The sequence below is a fragment of the Dermatophagoides farinae genome, chromosome 5 (genome assembly GCF_024713945.1).
Source record: "Dermatophagoides farinae isolate YC_2012a chromosome 5, ASM2471394v1, whole genome shotgun sequence".
Lineage (NCBI taxonomy): Eukaryota > Metazoa > Arthropoda > Arachnida > Sarcoptiformes > Pyroglyphidae > Dermatophagoides > Dermatophagoides farinae.
In genome coordinates this window covers 1134267-1161028 of record NC_134681.1, presented here as the reverse complement: position 1 = coordinate 1161028, position 26762 = coordinate 1134267, and the positions used below count along the sequence as shown (strand labels likewise).

At 29.1% G+C, this 26762-nt stretch overlaps 2 protein-coding genes across 5 annotated transcripts; both read left to right on the top strand.

The window, feature by feature from the left end:
• The first annotated feature begins 120 nt into the window (after positions 1-120).
• On the top strand, positions 121-7021 carry LOC124493112 (serine/threonine-protein kinase PAK 2). Of its 4 annotated transcripts, none has more exons than XM_075731334.1 (8): positions 121-464; positions 1177-1280; positions 1333-1428; positions 4408-4996; positions 5071-5939; positions 6024-6209; positions 6300-6460; positions 6535-7021. In XM_075731334.1, the coding sequence occupies exons 4-8, from the start codon at positions 4609-4611 to the stop codon at positions 6665-6667; spliced, it is 1737 nt and encodes a 578-aa protein (XP_075587449.1). In that variant the 5' UTR covers positions 121-464; positions 1177-1280; positions 1333-1428; positions 4408-4608; the 3' UTR covers positions 6668-7021. The 4 variants fall into 4 exon arrangements, with proteins under 4 accessions (XP_075587449.1, XP_075587448.1, XP_075587447.1 ...); XM_075731333.1 differs by lacking the exon at positions 121-464 and adding an exon at positions 639-1107; XM_075731332.1 differs by lacking the exon at positions 121-464 and having other exon boundaries at positions 639-1280.
• A 129-nt stretch (positions 7022-7150) lies between these two features.
• On the top strand, positions 7151-8877 carry LOC124493208 (uncharacterized). Its single transcript, XM_075731338.1, has 4 exons — positions 7151-7336; positions 7448-7865; positions 7934-8124; positions 8286-8877. The coding sequence occupies exons 1-4, from the start codon at positions 7304-7306 to the stop codon at positions 8673-8675; spliced, it is 1032 nt and encodes a 343-aa protein (XP_075587453.1). The 5' UTR covers positions 7151-7303; the 3' UTR covers positions 8676-8877.
• The last annotated feature ends 17885 nt before the right edge of the window (positions 8878-26762 follow it).

Here is a 26762-nt window from a genome sequence, read left to right as displayed (position 1 = left end):
CTATTTATGATGTGATGACTAATCATGGCTTACATACACGACTGACACAATGAATCAAAATATTGCAAATCAAAAAAAAAAAAAAAAAAATGCCGGTACCAGTTCGGTAAATATTTACATACAGACAGACACACACACACACACACACACAGACTACTGAAATTGAATGTAATCATTTTTTTCGTGTATCAAGGCCCAAAATTTTCAGATTTTTTTTTTTGATGTAAAAAAAACTTTAATATGTAGAAATTCATTTGTAATGAAAGAATTGTATCCAAGATGAACATCAACTTGTATCCATCCATCCATCCATCCAGCCAAACAACCACTAAAACTGCTAGCAATCATCATCATCATATACTGTCACTATTACCATCAACAACAACAACAACAACAACAACAGCCAAACCCTAAAAACTTTCTGTTTTTTTTTCTCCTCATCCATCAATGTTTTGTTGCATGTTGTATGTTGTTAATAATATAATATAACTGTATATATACCGTATATTATACTACTGTATGTCATAGTGTATAATAATATACACGTATTTTATATTGATGAAATTGTGTATGAAACACATCCATACAGCAGCATGGGCAGCATTTTTTGAATAGATATTATTATTATTATTTTTTTTTTCTGCCTCATTATATATTATCACACATATACACCCTCGCACATAAACACAAACAGGCAGACAGACATTCACATCATCATCATCATCATCATTATTAATCATGTATTTTTTTCCGTACATGTGTTCTGGTAATGTTTGTGTGTGTGTGTGTGTGTGTGTGTATGTTGAGTTTGGATCATCATCATGATCATTAGAAATAAAAAACCATTCGTGTATTGCTATCCATTCAACCGTTCAGAATCCTTCATCATACATCTAATTTGATTTTTTATTTGTTTTGGTTTCAAACCAAACACACACACACACACACATTCAAGAATCATCAATACAAAACAGCTGCTGCTATGTGTTTGGATTTTGGAATTGAATTCTACGATGATTCTGCAATTTGAGTGATTCGTCAATGAATGAATGAATGAATAGCAGGAAAAATCATTGCATCTAATTATACAAATAATTTTTTTTTTCTGTCGGTGTTTTTTCTTTCATTATTATTATTTTTTTTTATTGTCATTGTTGTTGTTAATAATTTCCATAGTGTCGATGTCCACTAATATAATATCATCATTCTGATTGTCTGATCTCATAATCATCATCATCGTCATCATCATTATCACTTAATTATCAATTATTAACTCAATGGTTAAAAACATCGATTAATAATAATAATAATAATAATATATACTTATTATAGGTGAAATTGAAAACCGGATCTGAATTGTTTCAATGAGAAGGAGAAAAACATCAATACACAAACATCCTTGCATTTTTTTGATATTAAAAAGCAACGGTAAGAAGCAAAAAAAAATGATCATTAAATATTCAAATTTCTAATAACTTTTTTTTCATCGATTAATTTTGACAATAATTTATCATATGACATCACTTTTCAATTGTGTGTGTGTGTGTGTGTTTGTGTGTGTGTGAATTTTTTTGAATTAATTTTTTAGGAATTTTTCGTTTCACTTTTTTTTATCACAAGAAATTCCATCCATCCATGCATTTTTTTTTCATTTCGAATTTGTCGTTTCCTATGTCGTCAACGATAATATTGTGACCGTGTGTGTGTTGTGAAAATTGTTGCTGTTGTTGTGGGTGGTTGAAATTTATTTTGTACATTCATTTCTCATATATATCGTCATTGTCATTCGATATGTTGCATTATAATAATAATAAGTGAGATTTAAAAGTTTTATATAATTTGTTGTTTCCAATGTATTCAACGAAATAAAACAAAGAAAAAAAAATCCAATCATTACTGACGTCATGTTTTGTTTTCGATGCTGCTGCTGTTGTTGTTGTTGTCAATTATTCATTATTTAGATTTATATATATTATAATTTAATGATCAAACAAACGAAACGAAACAAAAAAAAATCCAGTAAATTAATGTGATCGGTATTTTGAATATATATTACATCTCTCCATCTCTATATCTCTTTTTTGGTGTTTAATTTCATTATGGTATTTTTTTTCTATTGTACATGTTCAAATGTATTCAAATTTCATTAGATGATGATGATGATGATGAAAAGATCTTTATGACATAGTCATACTAGACAAAAAAAAACATGGTAAGCAGAATCATTTTGATTTTCAAAAAAAAAAAAAAAATTTCAAAATAAAAAACAATACATCGAGCGACATCTTTTGCCATTGAAATGAATCTGACCATTGTTTTTGATTGAATTATTATTTTCGACCACCTGTACATACATTCATTATTTACATGCCGGTCATTTTTCTTTTTTGCATTTATTGTTTTTTGCCAGCAAAAAAAAAAAAAAAAATCTTTCATTTCCGATTAACAATACTTGTTTCAAATTAAAATGAATGAATCATCAAATGTTTATTATTTTGCATCGATTAATTAACACAGATTTCCGGCGATGATCAACTTTTTATTAATTTTTCTTCATAGATAAATGTGATGAAATAGCAAAAAAAAAAAAAATACAACATCTTAGTAACAATCATCAATAATTTGATGATAATAATCATCCATAATAGCTAACCAACAAAGAAAAAAAAATCTCTTTGGAAACCATGACGATGATAATCTGATGAATCAAATACAATCATTGAGATTAATTTTTCTATTTTATTGTGATACAAAAATCAAAGATCTAAGGTAATATTCATCAGAATCTTCGATTACATTATATTACAGATTTGATTGAATTATTATATATGTGATGATGATGATGAATGAAATTTTAAACATTAACAGCACACATACCCCATATACATCAACCATCCATTTTTTGTCAAAATTTTTTTTGTATGTTTTAAGTTCAAAAAATCATTTCTACAGAAATGGGAATCAAGTTCATTTTTTTCTGATCGAATGTCAAATATAGAAAAATAAATATATCACATCAAACATCAAACCATGTTATTATCAAAAAAAAAAAAGAAAAAAAAGAGAAAAAAAAAATTTAACAACGTTTTTATCACACATTAAAGAAGACAAAAAAAAATTTTCTTTTTTTTTTAACTTATCATCACCATCATCATCAGAAAAAATCCACCCAATCTTTTTTTTTTTGCATACAATCGATGGTTTATATTCATATCAGCAGCAGCATATATATCATTTATAATCAAATCAATCGATCGACTGATATTTGATACATTGAAATCAGTTTTTTTTCTCTCCCTCTCTCTCTCTTTTACTATCTTCAATCATTCAAATATCAATAACAACAAATAATAACAAGTCTTTGAAAATTTAATCCACTGACACACACACACAGAGAGAGTGGGAGAGAGTGAGAGATAAACACTGACAACTCAACAATTAAAACTAAAAAAAAACTGAAAATCATCAAACAATGTGAAGCAAACCAAAGAAGAAAAAAATGGATCAAATTTTCTTCTTTTTTGTTCATTATCACTTTGAATATTTCTATTAATTAATTGTTTGATTGATTGATTGATGATGATGATTCTTTGGATCAATTTCATTATTGTTTTGTGTTTGTGACGCAATTTTTGGTTTTAAATTTCAAATTTTAAATATTAAATATTGTAGTGGTTCTGCTGTTTAGTTCATGAATATTGTACAAGTTTTGTGTGTCAGCATTATATATATATGTATATTGATCATCATTAGATCAAATCACACACTCAATGAATTGTAATGAAAATGAAAAAAAAACGACAAAATCATATTTCAATAAGATAATTGAACAACAACAACAACAACGTACAAACAAACAAATAATGATGATGATGATGATCAATAATTTGTTCAAATGAATTGTAATTGTCAATTGTGAATGATCAAATGTGAATGGTATGTGAAATAAAAGGAGCCAAAAGTCTTTTTTTTTTCTATAACCCAAAATGTTTGTGTGTGTGTTAGTGTTTTTTTTTTGTTGAAATTGAAAAAAAAATGAAGGAAATGAACATTTCCTTTTTTTTCCCCAATTTCATAATCATCATGTAGTGTTTTTTTTCCTTCTCATTCTGAATATATATTTTGCCATTGCTCGTGTTCACAATAATAACATTCCAATTTGTTGTTGTTGTTTGCGTGGCTATTGTTGTTGTTAATGAAAAATTTCATTTCATTTTTTTTTTGGACTTATTTTATCAATGAAAAAAGAAGAAAAAGAAAAAACATTCAGTTACCGTGGTGCACAAATATATATATTTGTTGTTTGTTTTGTTTTTTTTCTGATTTTTCATAATTTTTTTTTCCTGTTTGTTCTCATTTTGATTGAATTTAATTTTTTTATATTCTTTTTTTTCATTTTTTTTCAAGGTTAACTAATTATATAATTCATCATCATCATCAGTAAAGATTTTCATCAAGACAAAAAAAAGAAAAACATTCGTCTGTGATTCATCAGTTTTCTTCTCCTCGTTTGGAGAATTTATTTTTATTCTTTTCGTTGACACATTTTTTTTTTGAATTTGAATTTATAAAATTAATAAATCAACAAAACCACACACAACAATCATCATGAGTAATATAATAAATAAAATATTTCCATCACGTCGTAATCAAACAAAACAGTCTGGCTATACACCTGTTGTATCAAATATTGGTCGACCATTTCAGGTGAAACATAATCTACATGTTGGTTATAATATGGATACCGGACAGATTGAAGGATTGCCAACACCATGGGTGAATCTATTACGTGGTGCAAACATTTCACGTACAGAACAGCAAGAAAATCCAGAGGCTGTTATTAATGCCTTACAATTGGTTACATATGAAATGCAACGACAGCCAGAAAAATATCTAGCTAATCAAGATCTTATTAATACAGAAATACAAGAAATTGAAGAAACATGGCCACAATCAAAAGAATCATCGAAAATTCTTTTAGATGATGATGATTCATGTAAGTTATTATTGATTTTTTTTTTTTGTTTTGTTTTCCTACTTGACCTATAATTTATGTCTATATTGTTTTAGCATCCGGTGATCAAAGTAATAATAATAAAAACAGTAATCTCTATGAAACCGATGATAGTGAAGCCGATCAACCAATCAACAACAATAATACAAATCAATCAACTACAACAACAACAACAACGGATAAATTAGCAAAACAAATAGAAAAACGTCTTCAATTAGAACAGGAAGATGATATTTTAAATAATAATAATAATAATAATCATCATCATCATCATCATCATCATCATTATCCACAAAATGAAAATGAATCGAAGAAAAAATCACCAACTAGTCTAGATAAATTTGAAAAACAGCAGCAACAACAACAACAACAACAAGAACAAAAATTGAAGAAAAAATCTGAATCACCAGCACCAGTCAAAAATGTTGCCGAAAATGCTAGTAGTGATGGTAATAAATCGAATAATCAGCAAACAAAAGCAATTTTACGTAAAAAAGAGAAAAAAGCCAAACAAATGACTGAGGTTGAAGTAAAACAAGTGCTTAAAAGCATTGTCAATTCGGGTAATCCACGTGTACGATATAAAATGTTGAAAAAAATTGGTTCAGGTGCATCCGGCACTGTATTCACAGCGTTAGATAATGAAACACAGGAAAAAGTGGCAATCAAAACAATGAATATTTCACAACAACCAAAACCGGATCTTATTTGTCGTGAAATCTGTGTAATGAAAGATAATCGTCATGCAAATTTGGTCAATTATCTTGATAGTTATCTAGTTGATGATACTGATCTATGGGTTGTAATGGAATATCTTGAAGGTGGTCCATTAACAGATGTTATTACGGAAACAATAATGCGTGAAACACAGATTGCAGCCATTCTACGTGAAATTGTTAAAGCTATTGCATTTTTACATTCAAAGGTTTGTCTATTGCATAAGTGTGTAATTTTTAAAATAATAAATTTATTTGATGATTGATTTGATTTTACGATTTGTAAACTAAAGGGTATAATACATCGTGATATCAAAAGTGATAATGTATTGCTCGAAATGGATGGCCAGGTTAAAGTGACGGATTTTGGATTCTGTGCACAAATTATGCCACAAGAAAAACGTGAAACAATGGTCGGCACACCGTATTGGATGGCACCAGAAGTTGTATCACGTAAACAATATGGACCGAAAGTTGATGTAAGTTTTTCACTATTTGGATTTTTCATCTATAGATGATTATTATTATATAATTACTATATATTCATTTTTTTTTGAATGAAAAAATAGATATGGTCATTAGGTATAATGATCATTGAAATGCTTGAAGGTGAACCACCATATATAAATGAACATCCACTTAAAGCATTATATTTGATTGCATCGAAAGGCAAACCAGAAATTAAAAACAAAGATCAACATTCACCAGAATTGAATGATTTTCTTGATAGGTATGATTTGATAATTGATGAACAAAAATTGAGCAATAATTTCAATTTTTTTTGTTCAATAATTAAATTTTCAGATGTCTAGAAATCGATGTAGATAAACGTTGGTCAGCTGATGATCTATTGCAACATCCATTTCTGAAAAAATGTGAATCCTTAAATTCGATTGTACCGTTGATTAAAACGGTTAAAAAATTACTGAACAAATGAATGAACCAATCCACAGTGAATCGATTATGTGGCCAGAATCTGTTCCAGAATTTTTTTTTCTAAAATATTAAATTAATGTTCAACTTCAAGTCATTATTATTATTATTATTATTCCAACAATATTTATTCAAAAAAAAACGATTGAAATGATTTTTTTCCTCTCGATATTTTTTAATCGAAATTCTTATGATTTTTCTCGTTCATCATTCACCATCATCGTCATCATTGTCATCAGTCATCGTTGAATCATCATCATTCTCGTTATTGAAGTACAATATTTTTATTCTCCGATTGGTGATGGGGCTATTTTGATAATCAATAAAATTAAAAAAAAAAATTTCCCTCTGCAACAAATGCACTAAAATCGAATTTTGTACAACAACAATTGTCACTGATAATTTAAAAATGTCAAAGAATTTTATGTTAAATACACGTACAAAAAAAATTGATTGTTTTCCTTTTTTTGTTTTTCTTTTTTATCTGATTAAAAATTGAAAAAAATTTTTTTTTATAAATCCAAAAAAAATTATTTTTCAAAATAGTTCAACACCGGCCACTAGATGGTGGTGGTGCATTCACTTTTCTCACCAATATTTTGGCTGTTGTCATCATCATCATCATCATCATCATCTGGTCATGCCATTTCGGCTTACAAAATATACAATAATTGTGAGTAAAACGAGTATTTTTTCATTGAAATTTGTGAAAATCAATTATTACAAAACTGTTATTTTTCTCATTGCCAAAAACGAAACTCGAACAAAAAAAAAATTTTGTCAGCCAAACAAAGTAGCTGAACAAACGATAACCACAACGAAGAAGATTAAAAGTGGGGAAAAAATGTCCCTATTTTTATACATTAAAGTAGTATTTAGACAATTTAAAAATTCACTATGGTTATTGATCAATTGTCTTAAACGTTTGATTTTGTTTGTATTTCGTCGACAAAATCAACAACAATTGCAATTGCAACAACAACATGTTCAAAATAATAATTCACAATATGATCCATTGGATTTTGTTGTCGTCGATAAGCCTTTGATAAATGATAATGCCACATCCATATCATCATCGAAAACTACATCATCATCGATGATGATGGCAAATGATTCCATTCTGAATAAATCCGATCATCATCATCTTCATCAACAACAACAGCATTCGAAATTTCCAAATGTCCAAAGTTATACTGAACAAGGTATGAAGAATTTATATTTTGGCTAATTATTCTTTAAATATTCTTCATTGTTTTTTTTTCATCTACAGATATATACAATTATTCCAATTATAGCCTCACATCAATTAAGGCTAAACAACAGCAACAGAATTATAGTTATGATTTAAATTATTCAAAAAATCGATCACAAAATTCTGGAACGAATCAAACGGAAATTGATGAAAAAGAAGAGCCCGATTATTTTCAGGATATGGTGCCCGAATTTAAAAAACCTAAAACGGTACTATCCCTTTGGCGAATAGAAGTAGTCATGTTAATGTTATATTAATCCATTCATTTTGTTTCTTTTTTTTCTTTGTTTCCTGGATTAAATTTCTTTTTGAAAAAAATCATCATCATCATCATCATCATCATTGGAATTAAAATCCTAAATCCTGATAGATTTATGTGAATAAACATGATCATCCAATGGCCGATATCCATAATAATGACGAAAATGAGCTTAATAAAATTGAACGAAAATTTCGTTTTATGCAACAAAATCAACATCAACAAAATGATCCTTATCAAATGAATAATAATCATTCATCATCTATGTTGGATGAAACAAAATTCACTAATCAATTTGGTAGTCTTGATGATATCGATATATCCGTAAATCCTAGTCAAATGGACATGAAAATCACTAGCTGGGAAGAAATGGCCAATGAAGATGAAGAATTATGGATTGATACGGATCAACAATTGGAAACAATGCGACGACAACGTCGTGAACAACGTCTTAATGAACATCGTCGGCAACGACAATTGAAGCAATTGGCTAAAAAATGAACAAACAAACAAACAAACAAAAAAAAAATAAATAAAAGCGCTCAGGGGATTATCATTCTAGAAAAAAGAATATTCTTTATTAATGATGATTGAAAAAAAAACGTATAATATATCGATATTTAATGATGACGACGATAAGGATGATGCTGGTGATGGGTGCAAATATTCTTTGGATGACAATTAAATGAGAGATTTCATAATATCATTGGTTCATTTGTTTTTTTTGTTGTTCGTTGTTATATCGATACTTGAATCCTCATCGGATTAATTTAAACGATCAACCAGAATGGATCAACAACATGGAATATTTCAGGCTTTATATACTGTAGTGACAATTCTATGGATTTTTTTTTATTATATATTTAATTTATTAAGCTCAGACACACCCTCCACTATATTGCAAAACATTTTCATTCATGTGATCACTATCAATCCATCAGGTTAGAACGACAACGACGACGACGACGACAAACAGGACTTGTTGTTGTTGTTATTTTATTGTCTTTGCGGTCGATTGAATTGAAATTTCGGTCCATTGGAATATTTGTTCAAATTATTCACACAACAACAAACACATCAGGGAACATAATCTTTATCTGGTTCATTGACCATCATCATCATCATCATCATCATCTAAAAGATTCTTATTTCATAATATTTGGATTCGAATTCGATTTGAAGACAGAAATTCTTGACAAAATTTCTATTTATTCAACATAGAAATTCTTCATTTTAACAATCGATATTTTCTTGCTTTATTATTAATTTGAAACGAATTTCAAATTGATCTTTTTTCTTAGTGTTTTCTTTATTTTTCTAAACACACACACACACACACACACATATGCAAAGACAATAAAATTACTGATGTTTATCCTGTGTGTGTGTGTGTACCAATTTCGATATCTTTTTCTCTTCCATCCAAAAAAAAAACCAATTCTCTTTTTGATCCAATGATGTGTCCGTCCGGAATAACACCTACGCTATTCGTAGAATTTTTTGGCATGTTGAAATTAAATTTTGAAAATAATCAAACACAACCAAAAAAAAATGAGGAGGAGGAGGAAGAGGATTTAGTTTGGTGGCAATCGCCATTAACAATATTAACAATATCCAGTGATGATAAATCATTGTTTTTCATCATAAAAGTAATATATATATTCATTCCATAACATAATTGTATTCGAGCAAACAAACAAATTCAATTTAACAAAAAAAAAAATAAAAAATAAAAATAAAATAAAAAATGAGAATGAGAATCATCATCCATCTTATATACACCAACTATTTGATTTATTCAGAATTCAAAAAAAAAACATTCGATCGATATTTTTTCACAAAGGAAACATCAATTTGAGTTTTTCATCATCATCATCATCATCATCTCTACTTTGTAATATGCTTTCTTGTGTTTTGCGTTATGATATATCAATTTGATTGATGTACGTAGATCGATGCTAGGCTATTCAAAGGAAATTAAGGTTCAATCTTTTGTATGAGATCATTTCATTACGATAATCTTTGACAAATGTTCGATAGTCGATATTTATATATTTAAACAGTCTCCTGCAGGCTTTTTTTTCGTTTCGGCCTAAGTTTTTTTTTCTATTACTATTTGACATTAATATAATGATGATGATAAGTATCACATGTATTTGTATGCGTGTGTAGGTTTTTGGGAACAAAGAAAGAAAAAAACATAAGAAAAAATTTATTTGGGCCATTCAAACAAAAGGCAACAAACAAGAATATTCTTGTCGCTGCATTGCACTTTTAAACAAATCTTAATAAATATGAATGGAATCAATTTATGAATATGAAGAATTTTGTGAAGTAACTTTTCTTAGTAATTCAATGCAAGCATTTCTAAGGCAGCAGAAATTTTTTTTGTTGTTGTTTCTCTAATATTCGAAGATATTTTTTTTTTTTTTGCTAATTACGTAAGTAAAAAAGAAAAATATGGATTCAAATGAATATCCTTGGCTATTCATAGATATTTTTTTTATTCTCTTCTCTATACTTACAAAGTGAACAATAATAACAGCAACAACAACAACAACAACAACAACAACAGCATAATGATAACATGAATATTTCTAGGCTGATCACATTATTAGTGGTGAATGTATACATGCAATATATACATACATGTTTTATATGGATGACCAAATTTGGAGCAAAGAAACGACTAGAAATAGTGAGAGACAACAAGAAAATTGACATTTATACGAAAATAGAATTATCATAATAATGGTCAACATTTCTTGAGAAAAAAAAATGAGAACAAACACACACACACACACACACACACACATATACAGCATATCGATATATGCAGAGACAAACTTATCGACCCAGCCGGTTTGATTATATAACAATAACTACATTCCATATATATGTAATGGCCAAGCATCCACACCTAACTTTCTTTAATCACTCGCTATTGTGGGTCATCTGATCTGGGTCGAAGTGGCGAACGCGGAAGTGGATTGAAGTTGAAAGTGATTAATTAACATCAATTAATTAAGATTTTCTGAGATCTTGTCAATGCGGAAATAGATTATCTCAGGTCGAAAGTTCATCATTTTTCCTTTCTCTTACTTTTCTTATTTTTCTTTTCTTTTGTTTTATAATTTTGCATTTTTCTAAATTTTATTTCCTTGTTTCTTTCGTATATAAACCATGGACAGATTGATCATTGGGATCCGTAAATTCGCCAAAATCATCATCATAATAATAATCAAAATTTCTTTTCTTTATTCATTTTTAATAAAATTGTTTTTGTCAAAGTACGTGTGTTACGTGTCATTTATTTAAGTTTGATTGCGTTTAATGTGATCACCTTCAGTCAAGTAAATTCTGGATAAAACGCGACTCTTGTGGCCTAAATAGTAAGTAATATTATCATTCTCAACCAACTCGACCTAGTTGCAAAATTCTGGTAAGGAAACTTTCCGCCCAGTCTTACAAGCCAACAGGATAAGTCTAATTTCTATTTGGATCTTATTCTGTTGTCTGAGAAGTAATAATACTTAAAAGACGAACGTTTTTCCAGTATTTTCTTTGTGAGCTGTTGCTATATCAACGTTAACTCCAAATATTGCAACACACATTAATCATTCAAACATAGCGTCAAGACCATTTACTGTGGTTTATTTTATACACGTGTATTGTATTTTTCGAGTCCAATTATTATTTATTCTGACGCCATAAAACTTCACTTGGTAAGTCTTATTATTTAAATTTAGTTTCTTTTATTATTATTTATTCCAAAATGGCCACAACAAGATCATCGACTCGTGATCTTATTAAGACTGCCAAGGCGAAGGTTGACTACGTATTCACAGCCTTATCGGAATTGCAGAAAGAGATCGCTGGAGAACTGGACAGCGGTCGTATGCAGCAGGTGTATGTCCAACTGAAAGAGTTTCGTGTCATGATTGTCGACACCATGGCACAAGTTGAGAAATGGGAGAAAGAAGGAAAGTCGGGTCTCCCAAAACGTGAATTGGCCACCTCCTGTTTGCATATTATAGCAGATTTAGTTTCTAATCTAGAGTCTAGATCTGTTAAAAGATCTTTCTCAGTACCGATAAGGACCGCTGATGATGACGGTACTCGGGTTACCTCTATTCCTTTGACTAGGTCAGTATCACCAAGTCATTTTGGAGAAAACCCAGAATTAACGGATCCGATTACTACAGTTTTTACATCTACTGTAAGAACTACTCACTCGGATATGATTAAAACACCAATTACTGCGCCATTTACGATAGATGATTCTGCTAGACCATCCGTTTCTAGATTATTTTCATCTCCCAATATTTTAGATTTTATGACACCAAAGGTGATTAAGAAATTAGATTTCAAATTCCCTGAACAACCAGGTGTTACGTTTTCTAATAATCATGAGATTCCAATAGTCCATTCGACTATCAATCCATTTACATCTGGTTATACATTTCCATCAACATCTGGTCAGACACAGTCTGAATTTGTTAGACCAGGTATGGAACCAGTTTTTAGAAAATCTTTTAATATGAAATGGGCAGATAAAGTCCAAAAATTTGATGGTAAGTTTGAAAACTTTCATACTTTCATCAACGCATTCAATCAGTTTATACATCAAACTGATGCTGAAGATGCGGGCAAATTATTGCTGTTAAGAGAGAAACTAGATCCTTTCTCTCTTGGACTAATAGCTGGAATCGATGGCCCACAATATCATCAGGCGTATAATATTTTAACTAGATACTATTCAGCTTCATTTCCATTACAACAGAAGTTGAAATCCAAGGTAGAAGCGTTGCCTAGAGCAGAACATTGGCATCAAACGGATATCATGCGCAGCAATCTTGCTGTGATAAAAGATGTGTATAACACATTAGCAACCAGTGGTAACAATAGGTCATTTCTAGAAACTGACTTCTTTTATACTATAGCAGCGAAATTCCCTGACGGTGCAGTTACAAATATTATGCAAAGATTTGGTTCAGATCTAACCATTAGCAAGTATTTGAATGACTTAAATTCATATATAGAGCAGTCTGAACAGCAAAGAATTATTTTATGTCGAACAGATAGCATGATGAATTTGAATAGGCCCAAACAGGAAACATTTGTTAGAACTAGAAATGTTCCAAATAGGAATAGTTACAATCAACCAAATCCGTTCAGAAGGACATTATTTCAGAACAGGAATAGGTTTAGTAATAGAGCACAAACTAGACAAGCATTACCGGCTATTACTTATCCAAATAGTCAATTACCAAGTATAACTTATAACACCCCTTCAACATCTAATAATTATAATAATAATAATAGAACTAATCAATCCTCAGCTGGTACAACTGGTGTTAAACAATGTTTTTTCTGTAAAGGAAATCATATTCCAACTCAATGCCCCAGACCTAGTAGAGAAAAGATTAGGATTCTAAATAGTTTAAAAAGATGCTTGAGATGTTTTTCTATGGCTCATATGATAAATGAATGTAGGAATACTTTTACTTGTAGAACTTGTAATGGTAGGCATAATACATCCATTTGTTATACTAGGGATAATAATACCAACCCAATTACTAACATGATGGTTTCTACTCCAACTATGATAGAAAAGATTAAGATTACATTGAACGGTAAAGAATTTGAAGGGTTATATGATACTGGTGCAACACATTCTTTTATTAGCTGTGATATTTGTGATGTTTTACAAATTACTCCTGAACCTTGTGATAATCTAGTTAGACAAGCGGTAACATGGACATCATTGATGGGAAAGGCAATCTTAAGAACTAAGATTGGTCAGCTTTCAGAGGAGCATCAATTTTATATCTTACCTCAAGCTCATTACATTATTATTGGGTTAGATCTCATTGATCGATTCAAATTAATGAGAATTCCTGGAGGTAAAATAAATCAATTATTGGAAAATAGAGTAGTTCCAATAGATATGATTAGAACAATTCCAAGATCTCCTTCTGCTAATGTAATAGAATTACATGATTTATCTCAAATTGATGATCCATTAAAAAAATTGATTTTAAAATTTAATATGGTATTCACTAATTCTGGTGAAATTGGTTCAATTAGCATAGACACCTGCCGAATTAACTTGGTGAATGAAGTACCAATCAATTTAAGACCCTACCGTATATCTCCGGTAGATCAGAAAAAGGTTGATGATCAAATCAAGGTTTTACTTGAGAAAGAATTGATCAGACCATCTACTTCGAATTATTCTTTTCCGGTGGTTTTAGTCGATAAAAAGGATGATGGTAAGAAAACACGTCTTTGTGTTGATTTTAGGAAGTTGAATGATATAACAATAACTGAATGTTATCCAATGCCATTAATACAAGACATAGAGGATAGAATGTTAAATTCCTCAGTCTTTTCTACCTTTGATATTGCTTCCGGTTTTCATCACATTCCAATAGAGGAAAGTGATAAACATAAAACTGCATTCTCTACTATGACGGAACACTTTGAGTGGAATGTCATGCCTTTTGGATTAAAGAATGCACCAGCAATTTTTCAAAGAATAGTGTATAATATCCTGAAACATAATAAGTTGACGGATTTTGCTCATAATTATATAGATGATATAATTGTGTTTTCCAGAGATTTCAATGAGCACGTTGAACATCTGGGAAAGTTATTTTTGGTATTGAAAAACAATAATATCATTTTGAAGCTTTCAAAATGTAAATTTGGTTTACCAGAAGTTTGTTATTTAGGACATCAAATATCGTTCAATACAATAAGACCTCTTAAAAGTAATAAACAAGCAATTGTCGATTTTCCTCCACCTAAAGATCTTAAATCTCTTAGAAGGTTTCTTGGTAAAATTGGTTTTTATCAACGATTCATTCCAAATAAAACGGAATTATTAACACCATTATATGAATTATTGAAGAAAGATCAGGCCTTCAATTGGACAGCGTTAGCTGAAACAGCATTTAATAAAGTAATTGAAGTTCTATCATCTGATCTTGTATTGCACATCTTTGATCCATCAAAAGCTGTAATTCTTATTACAGATGCTTCTAATGTTGGTATTGGAGCTGTCCTTAAACAAAAAGATACTGAATTAGATGATGATCAAGATATGGTTACTGTGGGATATTTTTCACGGAAATTACTACCTTACCAAGTTAACTATTCTGCCACAGAAAAAGAATGCTTAGCAATTGTTGAGTCGATTGCTTACTGGCATCATTATCTGTATGGAAAAGAGTTCTTAATTCGAACTGATCATAAACCATTGAAGTACATCAATTCAATTTCAAAACCCAACACTAGAATCTTAAATTGGGCATTAAGGTTAAGCCAGTACAATTTTAAGATTGAATATGTTCCTGGTAGTGAAAATGTTGAAGCTGATTTTCTTTCTAGAAATCCTAATTTTGAAGTAAATCTGCTTACACTTCAAGAGATTTCTGATATTCATGCCAATATTCCGGTTATCCCTCCAGGGTGTGTATTATTTAACGGTTGTTATGTTAAATATACGGGTAGTAGAAGACGATATTATCTTCCTGATAATATAGCGATTGAAATTGTTAAGAGGTATCATGAGGAACAAGGACATATTGGTCAAAAACAAACAGCTCTTCATTTTTCACAAAAATATTATAATTCTAATCAGAACAGGTTTATTCAAAATTGTATTAGACAGTGTGAGATTTGTTTACAAGCAAAGAAGCCTAGGAAAAAGATGGGGTTACTTCACCATCTTGGCCCGGCAGATGAACCATTTAGATTCATTCATATTGATACTATTGGAGGTTTTAGAGAATCATTTTCTCAATTAAGATATTTTCATGTGGCAATTGATTCATTTTCTAGATACGTTTGGGGAATCACTTCTAAAACCCAAAACGTGAGTGATTTTCAACAACTATATAATAAAATCTCTCAAGATGGACATCCACAACATATTGTTTGTGATAGGTATCCTGCATTGAATTCCTCAAGTTTTAGAGAATTCTTATTGCTAAATAATACTCAAATAATTTATATTCCAGTTACACATCCTTCTAGTAACGGAATGATTGAAAGATTTGTTCAAACTGTGGTTGAAAGATTGAGGTGTAAAAAGTTATCTATGCCAAACCGATCTTGGGCAAGACTTGCTATGGAAACTTTGGTTGAATATAATTCAACAATACATACTGTTACTCGGTATGCTCCAAGTTTTCTAATGAGTGGTGAAGATCCTGATGAATATTATCTTGGGGAGGATCTGATTGAAGCAAGAATGATGGCATATGAACGATCATGTCAAGATCATAATCGTAATAAAAGATATTATGATCGAAGAAGAGTTGATAAACAGTTTGAACCAGGAGATTGGGTATTTGCTAAAATTGCAGATGAATTAAATAGAAGAAAGTTAGATCCTAGATATGAAGGTCCATTTGAAATCATTACAAGATATTCTTCTGTAGTATATGGAATATCAGTTGATAATCATGAAGCTATTGTTCACATAGAAAATCTTAAACCGGCAAATGCACAAGTGTTAGATACTGAAGAATCAGATGTAGAAGAAGAAGACCTACAGTTAGAGCAAACAGAGATGGAAGAGAATTTTAATGAAAGAAATTCTGTATCAGCTTTAATTCCTGTAATTCCACTTAGATCTTCAGCATCTACTTTGAATTCTAACCAGATTCTATCTCGACGTTCCCAACGACAACGTCGTCCACGAATCAGCTATTCGCCATCATAAACACCTACCATTGTATGAATCAATCTTCGTCCCAGTATAATTAATATAATACTGAACAATAACATCATAAACAGTTAAAGTGAACACCAACTAAAATTTTATCAATATTTCATCCGTTGTGAACATTGTAATCGAACTATGTATAAAAAACTCCATCAAATATTTTGCTGTATTAATTTAATCAGCATTATATTTTTCCCCATCCTCTCAGAATCGCAGATTAATTCGCCAGTGTTTCCGTTAATTTGGAGAAGATCAAAACATCGTGTTGCTACCGACTATGTTAATGCACAAATTGACATTCATCTCAAACCACCATGTGAGGTGATCAAATCGTCGTTTTTAAATCCAACTAATATCTCAAATGGTTTTAACTATAAATTTGAAAAGGAAACGTGTGAGAAGTTATACAACAAGCTTGTAAAAGAAATGATGCATAAAAAGTGTGGTCCTTTTCAAAGTTCATCTAAACCTCGACGTGATATTGTGTCATTTGTGTCTGGTGTAGTGTTTACATCAATCATCGTCATAGCATCAGTGATGTTTGGTTCTTATGTCAAAAGCCAGATTGGGATCTCTGATCATTCATTGACAGAGATAGAAATTTCAAAATTAGACCAACAGATTCATGAAAAAGTGGTTCATGAATTGATTAATATGCAACATCAAATTGATCAAATTAAACATGTTTCTGAAAATCGTTTCTTAACATCTATACTTAGTGCCAGATTTCTTCAGGCTGAACAAATTATCAACGAAGCATTTATTGCTGATTCATCGTTGCCAATATCATTTCAACAATTGTTCCCTAATATTTCAATTTGTGAACATTGTCCATCTGATTTGTGGCATTTCGAGAAATGTTATTTTAGATCTATGGAATCACCATTGGATAGCCGCTTACAGCTGAATGTAAATACGGTGAAGATAGATCCAAAATATGATATTATTCGGGCTGATCCGTTTCATATTGTGGCTCCAGATCAGACGAATAAGGATAATTTGTGTATTACGACATATTCTGGTCCCAAGTATGCTGTTATCAACAAAGAATCAAAATGTGTAAGAGATATTACGTTCGATCCAATTAATGATTACCAGTCACCATTAATCTTCCATTCGATTGACTGCAAAGAGAATATTAATTATGTAAAGGCTACATGGAAACCTTACCGTTGTATGAAGAAGGATCTCATTACTCCAGAGGAGATAGTGCAGATTAAAAGTGATGATAGTTTTGTGTATTTCTATTGTTATATGCAAAACATAACGGTTCATGGGTCAACGTTTCCATGTAAGAATCAAGTTTATCGTATGAAGCGTGGTCAAAATTTAACGATTAATGGTCAAACGGTAACATTTCCAACAATTAGAATCAATTCTTGGCAAAACCTTCATGATGAATTGAATGAAATTCTTGTCATCAAAATGTTCAATTCATTTAATTCATCAATGAATCTTCATGATTTAACATCAATGGTCGAAAAGGAAAAACACTTGGTTGAACAACTTGTAAATAATTTTCTGCATTCGAATTTATTTTATATTGTTACTATTGTTATTGTAATAATAACAATATTTTTGTTTATTATATGTTGTATTCAACACTTTACGCATCAAAATTATCGACGTGTCGCAATGGAACATTACCAACTTGCAACACGAAGATAATAATTTATTATTGATGTAATTATTTAATTTGTTTTTGTTTAATGTATTTGTTATTTGTTTTTTTTTTTGTGTAAAAGCGATTACGGTATCTTTGAACAGTCCGTCGGGTTTTATACTATTTCAGTTAGGGAACCGATTTAGATCACTATTCATTTTTCTTTTACTTTCTATCTTTCTTTGTGGTCTAAATCAAATCTCTATAATTTTATACCCCTACTCCCCTTTTCCCGCTCTTTCTTTCTTTCATGAGTGATATGCTTACTAATTCCAACGAAAATTCAACGATCATCGTACGATCTCTCTCTCTCTCTCTCTCTCATCTCATCTCATTTCAAGTATTGTGTGAAAACCACGTGGAAATTATTGAAATTTTTTTCAACGAAAAATTTTTGTTTTGTTTTGTGAAGAATTTTGGAAATCACGAATATTTACCTATATCGGTAATTTCTTTTGAATTCATGAAGATATTCACAATGGGAAAATTTCCTCTCATTATGGTATTGTTGTTATTGGCTGTGAACATAAATTGTCAATCAATAATTTTAAAATTTAAAATTTTGAATACAATTGGTTCTAATTCCGACCTGATCAATAATTTTTGGATGCAAATTAAAATTGAAGAAAGAATTCAAACTGGCATCATAAATACTTTTCAAGAACGTTGTGATGATAAATTAATTTTGAATGAAAAACAAATGGTATCATATATTACAATATTGGGTGAAAATTCTGAATTGGATTCAGGTGTAACCGAACTGGAAATTTATCGTAAAATTCGTTATCAAATTATATCACGAATTGGCAAGGATATGAATCAATTTGAAAACTATTTCAAAAATTTAATTGATAAATTGATTCGTATTGTTAAATCTAATCCATGGCTATATTCTGAATTTATGCGTGAAATATTTCGACTTAATGATACTCGAGATAATGTCATTGAAAGTTGCTATTTTAGTGATGATCATGTTTTGTATCTGCGAGTTGTGAAACGTAAAAATAATTCTTCATCGATTCCATCTAAAATTATTTCTGCGTCTAAGACGTCAATTTTAAATGATGACGATGTGGATTATGAATGTATTGAAGACAAACCAATTCTTGGGAATAATGTCGAACCGATCATTTCAACAAAACATTCTGAAAAAGTGATCATTTCAAAAATTAATCATCCAATAACATCAATCTTGACATCGACAACAACAACATCAACAACAACACCTGAAGCCAGTTTTGACAACATCGAAATCAATCCAAACATCATCGAAACCAATCCAAACATCATTGAAACCAATTCAATCAACATCGAAACCAATCCAAATAACAACATCTAAATCAATTCGAACTACATCAAAACCATTCCGAACAACTTTATCGAAATCATTTCGAACAACAGTGAAACCAAAATTGGGTCAACCAATATTTAAATTTTCGACAATGAATCCAAAAGATATTGATATAACATCAACTATGAAATCAATTTTTAAAATTAAATCTAATGATCATGTTAATCGTGAAAAAAAGAATCGAATTTGTAATGGCCGAAAATTGTTTCGTACTACTGGTTTAAAACGTGGAATTTTAAATGATCAAATGGATGAAAATTCATTGAATGATGAAAATGAAAATAATCAAATTATTTTATTTATCAAAGAATCAAATGAAATTAATCAACAAATCAATCAGAAAATTTTGGAAGAAATAGAGTTATTGACGAAAAAGATTGAAGAAATTTCTGAAAAATCAAAATTTAATATCATGGATTTTGTTCAAATGATTGGAACATTTATTACTGGATTAATCATTTCTATTCAATTAATTTATTTATTGAAAAAGTTGAATTCTATAAAAGAAGAATGGAAAGAATATGTTCTATATCGTAAATTAGAAATGACTAATATTGAAAAGAACATATCTACATCTTTAATTAAAATTGATGAATCTACTGAAGTACGAAATGAAGAAAATAAGATTGTTACCAATCCATTCGTTGCAAGTAAGACATATCAAATCATATCTTTTCCATTCCTTTCCTTTCTTTCTGTTCTTTCCGGCCTAATTTCCGACAAAAAGTGGGGGGATGTAATGGCCAAGCATCCACACCTAACTTTCTTTAATCACTCGCTATTGTGGGTCATCTGATCTGGGTCGAAGTGGCGAATGCGGAAGTGGATTGAAGTTGAAAGTGATTAATTAACATCAATTAATTAAGATTTTCTGAGATCTTGTCAATGCGGAAATAGATTATCTCAGGTCGAAAGTTCATCATTTTTCCTTTCTCTTACTTTTCTTATTTTTCTTTTCTTTTGTTTTATAATTTTGCATTTTTCTAAATTTTATTTCCTTGTTTCTTTCGTATATAAACCATGGACAGATTGATCATTGGGATCCGTAAATTCGCCAAAATCATCATCATAATAATAATCAAAATTTCTTTTCTTTATTCATTTTTAATAAAATTGTTTTTGTCAAAGTACGTGTGTTACGTGTCATTTATTTAAGTTTGATTGCGTTTAATGTGATCACCTTCAGTCAAGTAAATTCTGGATAAAACGCGACTCTTGTGGCCTAAATAGTAAGTAATATTATCATTCTCAACCAACTCGACCTAGTTGCAAAATTCTGGTAAGGAAACTTTCCGCCCAGTCTTACATATATATATACATAATGGGTCAATCCTTGATATCGATATCTGATTTTTCATGATCATCAATAATTTTTTTTTTATTTTTTCGTTTCCTTTTTGTTTATTGCATACAATTTGAATGAAAAAAAACCGGAACATCCACATTCAACAACAACAACAAAATTCATTCAATTTATTGTATTACCACAACGAAAATAAAAACAAGTCAACAATTTTCTACTTTGAGTATGGGATACATAATTTTTTTTTTCGAATAGATTCCATAAAGTTCATTGGTATCAGGTTTCAATCAGCCATCAATATATACAGTGGCAACAATAACAATTTGAATGTCAATATTGATTTTTTTTCCTTTTCTTTGTTTTTCCAGTTACCAAATTTCAGTTTACATAAAAATATAATTTTTTTTTCCTCATCTTGATCTGAAATGGAAATTTTCATGATCACAGAATTTTCTTTGAACATAAAGAATCATGAAATAGCAAATCAATCAAATAGAAATATAAATAAGCAAGCATTCCATCATCATTCATAATGGCAAACAAAATATAATGTTTGAAAAATATCCAATTCAATGACGAATTTTCAATGATTTTTTTTTGTCCAAATGGACAATGTTTTTATTTATTTTATTGTTTTGTTGAGAAAATGACCAAATGATTCTTGATTTTGATAGATAGATAGTGACAATTTTGTTCATTTCGAGATCGGAAATAGATTATACACTTGAAAGGAACTAGAAAACATGGAACATATATATATATATATAATATATTGATGACATGATCGATCAAAAATTGAAAAAAAAATAATTCATGTTTATTCATTCATTCAATGAAAAATTTCTATTATATCCATCATCATCATCATCATCATCATATGTGACAGACAAAATGTTTGTTTGGCCATTTCAATGAATTCTACAATTTGTTAGTTCTATGTAATATCTGAATGTGCTTTTGAACGAAAAAGGAATTACACACACACACACACAGACACATTTATTTGTTTCATAATTGAATATTTTTCCAATTACGAATTTTTTTTTTCGGTAATAATCTCCATCGTCATCATCATCATCATAATCAATAATTATCGATTCTATACCAGATTCATTGATCGCAATTAGAATTATTCTTAATCCTTAATAAACGATTAATTCTATCTATCCTCTATTTGGCTCTTGTGGCATTAAACACAATATTTTCATTTGACAATGAACTTGTCATCATGTCAATAAGAAATAAGAATTAAATAAATAAAGTGGAAAATTCTTCTGTTTTTTTTGCTCTTTATTGTAATTTGAACAAAAAAAAAAAAAAGAAAACGAGATGAAAAACTGTTTCGATGATGAAAAAAAAAGTTTCGTTTTTCACGTTAATTTCATGGAAGCAAAAAGAATAATAATGGAAAAAAAACAATACACTTGATGTTTGTCATTTGATTGAGAGCTATTTGGGCGTAAAATGAAGAAATTCGATTCTTTTTTTTCCATTGTTTGGTGTAGGCTTTGATAAATGTCAAATTCATCTAACCGTTTATATTCAAGAAAGAAAGAGTAAGTGAGTTAGTGAGTGAGTGAAAAAAATGAAGAAAATTGAAGCTTTTTTCTTGAATTCCAACGATTGGCCAATCATCAATGACAGATTTGAATTGCTCAATAGTAGTTGATCGACAATTTGTCTGATGTAAGAAATTGGATCTTGCTAACAGAAATCTATATATAGCTTACACCTGAAATCATTCATGATTATTTCATATTGTCAAGTAAACATTTTTATCATTTATATTCGTTCGTTCTTTCATTCATTCATTCATCAGAATGTGTCAGAATATTGTGATTTCATTTCATTTGATAAAATCGATAAATTATTTTATCAAATTAAATGACACCTCACTGAATATATATCTCTTATTAATTTAATAGATGACATTTGAAATTTAATTTTTTTTTCATTTATTCCATTCATTAGTGTATATTCATTTGACATTCATCAAATTAAGAACAAAAGAAGAAGAAAAAAAATGAATACAATAATAAATTATGCGAAATATGATGATGATGATGATGATGATAAACTTTTAATGAAAGATGATATTTTTTTGTTCATTTAAAAAATTCTACATTTTGAATTGAATAAAGAATTTTTGTTTTGATGTTCCATCAACAACAACAACAACAACGACAACAAATATTCGATTATGTATTCTTTATCATTTGTTTCATTTTGGCTATATGTAAATTCTTTTTGATGCAAAAAGCGAATCAGTTTTTTTTCCCATTCTCTTCAGAGAATTGTATGAATGTAGTTCAGATTTCACTGGAATCATCATCATGCACTCATCTATTTTCATTGGCAGAATTATAATAAATGAAAAAATATACAAAATAAAGAAAAAAACAACGATAAATGGTTGTGATTTTGAAAAAAAATGAAGAAAAACAAACACTGGACAATGGCTACAATTCATATGGAATTCGAATGATAATAAATGATGGCTACAATTCATATGGAATTCTTACAAGAAAGATACAACAAATTGTTCCTGTTGCTGAATTTGTCTTGAAGTTTTTTTTGCTTTTGCTTTTTCGTTCCATAATATTTGATTAATTCATTCGATTCCATTTTCTTGTCTTTTTCCCAGTTATTTAGTTATTTTTTTTTTATTGTTACTTGTTGTAAATAAAATCAGAATCCATATATATATGAAATGTATTTGAACACAATCAACATTTTGTTCGTAATTGTAAACATTCATATCTACAACCGTATCTATTTTATCTGGAACGAAAATAAAAAGTTTCAACAACTAAATAAACTATATAGCTAACGGGTCAATACTATAGTACAATATGATAATAAAAAAAAAACTAGAAAAGTAAAAGAATTCGATTATATTGTATTGTATTCGATTCATATATGGAAAATGTTCAGAAAAATTTCAATAATAAATGTTGATAAAAGTTATTCCACATTCACATGAACTTTAAAATTGAATTTTTTTTTATTTTTTATTTTTTTTTTTTGTATAAAAATATTAAAAATGAGGGCGAAAAATTTCTAGAAAACGATTAATTTTCTGGTGAATAAATATTTGAAAGAATAGAGAAAAAAGAAATGAATGTTGCTGGCTAAAGAATGGTTAATCTTTGATTTTCAATTTGTAATTCAGTAAATTCTGACATTATTTTTTTTTATCGACAAACATTGCAATTGAAAATCGAGAGACAGAGAGAGAGAGAGAGAGAGAGAGATATTTGATCGAATATATTTTGTTTCGTTTCATTTTCAATACAAGAATTGTTGATAATCAATTTTGTGTCCAAGTGGTATAGTGAACAAAACGAAACCACCAACAAAAATGTTTGTATAGTTCCATGTTGTCGTCGTTGACAACTAGAGATAGAGTTTTTCTATTTTCATTTCTTTCTTTCTTTTTTGCATCCCAAAATAACACAATCAAAATTGTGTAAATTGATAAGTGAAGCCTGTATTTGTTTGTGTTCTGGAATATTCTGTGTGTGTGTGTGTGTTTGTGTGTGATTATCATTATGAATTTATTTGCCAAATTTTTTATTTTCAATTTTTTGTTGTTGTTGTTGTTGTTGTTGTTGTTTACATTCGAAATCCAAATAAATAATCTATATAATAGAATAGTGAAATTCATTTCAATTTTTATTTCTATTTTAATAATGAACATGATTCTGTTTTAATAGAATTTTTTTTTTCACTTTCTCTTTTTTTCTCATATATTCAATCATATGATATGATTCTAATTCCAATTTTTTTCTAGAAAAAAAAGAAAAAACATCCCTACGCACACACACCTATTGTTGAATGTGTTTGATGACTAATAATCACAGGCATCACTGACCGATAACAATTGTATCAATGATGATAAATATTATGAAACAAAATTTTTTAATAATTTCATTTCATATAATAATAATAATAGATTTGAAAATGGTCCTAACCATTATCATCATCATCATGTTTGTCCAGTATTTGTTCATCTTTCATTGTTGTTGTCCTGGTGGTTGTTTGTTGTTTGTTATTGTCATCGTTGACGTATTGTTATTATTGACATAATTAAAAACAAACAAAAGAGAGACCAAAAAAAAAAAAATGAAGAATTGGACAATTTTAGTGCAAAATGAGGGCATGAATTTAAATTTAAAAAAAAATTGGAAAAAATAGACCCATTGGCATATATTAATAATATGATGATGATGATGATGATGAGAATATTTTTACAAATTCATTTGATTAGTTTATTCGTTTGTTTAATCCAAAAAAGAGAGAAATTCATGATTGTCATCATCATCATCATCAGTATAAAGATCAGAATTCTTTTCATTTTCATTTTTTTTATTCTGATCTGCTTTGATTTTTAAATGTCACATTTATCGAATGGGATAATAATATTGACATAATAAATTGTTGAATATGATGGTATGTGATGAATCTTTTGTGATTCACATTTTTTTGTTTTGTTTTGTTTTGCTTTGTTGATTTTGATTTTTCTCCATCCACACATTTCCGTTATGATAATGAGAAAATGGAAGCTTTTTTTCTCTCTCTCTCTCTCTCTCTCTCTCTCTCTCTCTGTTGAGTTTCACAGATTTTACATCGTATTGTGATAATGATGAATGTGTGCACCGTTGTTTATTATCATTGATGAATTATTTACTCTACTATATCTATGATGATTTACTAATATGTAGATGTTCATCTATATTGATTATTATTATCATGAAATCTAAAATCAATTTTTATCATTATTATTACCATTTGATTGATAATGATGATGATGATGATGATGATATTTTTAACTCTGTATACCTGTGCATGTGTTATTATTATTGCGATATATTCAGAATTTAATGTAGTGAATTTCGTTGGTTTTTTTTATGACGCAATTTGGCAATTGTGGTGTTCAATATATATAGAATATATTATGATAATTATCAATCATTGAATTTGATCAATCAATTTCGGTCATGTTTGGATAATGATTCATTGTTTATTATAACCAAAAAAAAAAAAAAAAAAATACATTTTTGTCGAATGAATCATTATATCTAGAATATTCAATTTGTTCATTTTGGTTTGTTTTTATTGTGTTAGCCTGTTTTTTTCCGGTACAAATCAATGAGAGAGAAATTTTTTTTTTTTGAAATGTAAAATGAAATCTTTTGGTATTATTATGACAATAACAAGAATATGGAGAATATTGAGAGAAAGAGAGAGAGAAAAAAAAACATGAATCTAGGTCAATTCTTTTATAGCTAAAAAATAAAAAACAAAAAAAAAACTTGATAAATCATCACTATTTATCATAATATTGTTATTGCCGATGTTTTTTATTTTTATTTTTTTCTGGTTGACAAACAATGTTTGCCATACAAACATCATTCATTAATTTTTATGGATCATCCAAATCATTTTTACTTTTTTGTTTCGTGTTCATTTGTTTTGTTTTTGTCATCACTGTTATTCATTTTGTCGTATTCAATTGTAATTGATGTTATTGT

Bases quoted from the DNA above. Each gene is read 5' to 3' on its own strand.
- LOC124493112 (XM_075731334.1), top strand. From the start codon at position 4,609: ATGAGTAATATAATAAATAAAATATTTCCATCACGTCGTAATCAAACA. The intron at 6,210-6,299 runs GTAAGTTTTTCA...ATGAAAAAATAG, and splicing joins AATATGGACCGAAAGTTGAT to ATATGGTCATTAGGTATAAT. The intron at 6,461-6,534 runs GTATGATTTGAT...TTAAATTTTCAG, and splicing joins TTGAATGATTTTCTTGATAG to ATGTCTAGAAATCGATGTAG.
- LOC124493208 (XM_075731338.1), top strand. From the start codon at position 7,304: ATGCCATTTCGGCTTACAAAATATACAATAATT. The intron at 7,337-7,447 runs GTGAGTAAAACG...AAATTTTGTCAG, and splicing joins TTACAAAATATACAATAATT to CCAAACAAAGTAGCTGAACA. The intron at 8,125-8,285 runs GTACTATCCCTT...AAATCCTGATAG, and splicing joins AATTTAAAAAACCTAAAACG to ATTTATGTGAATAAACATGA.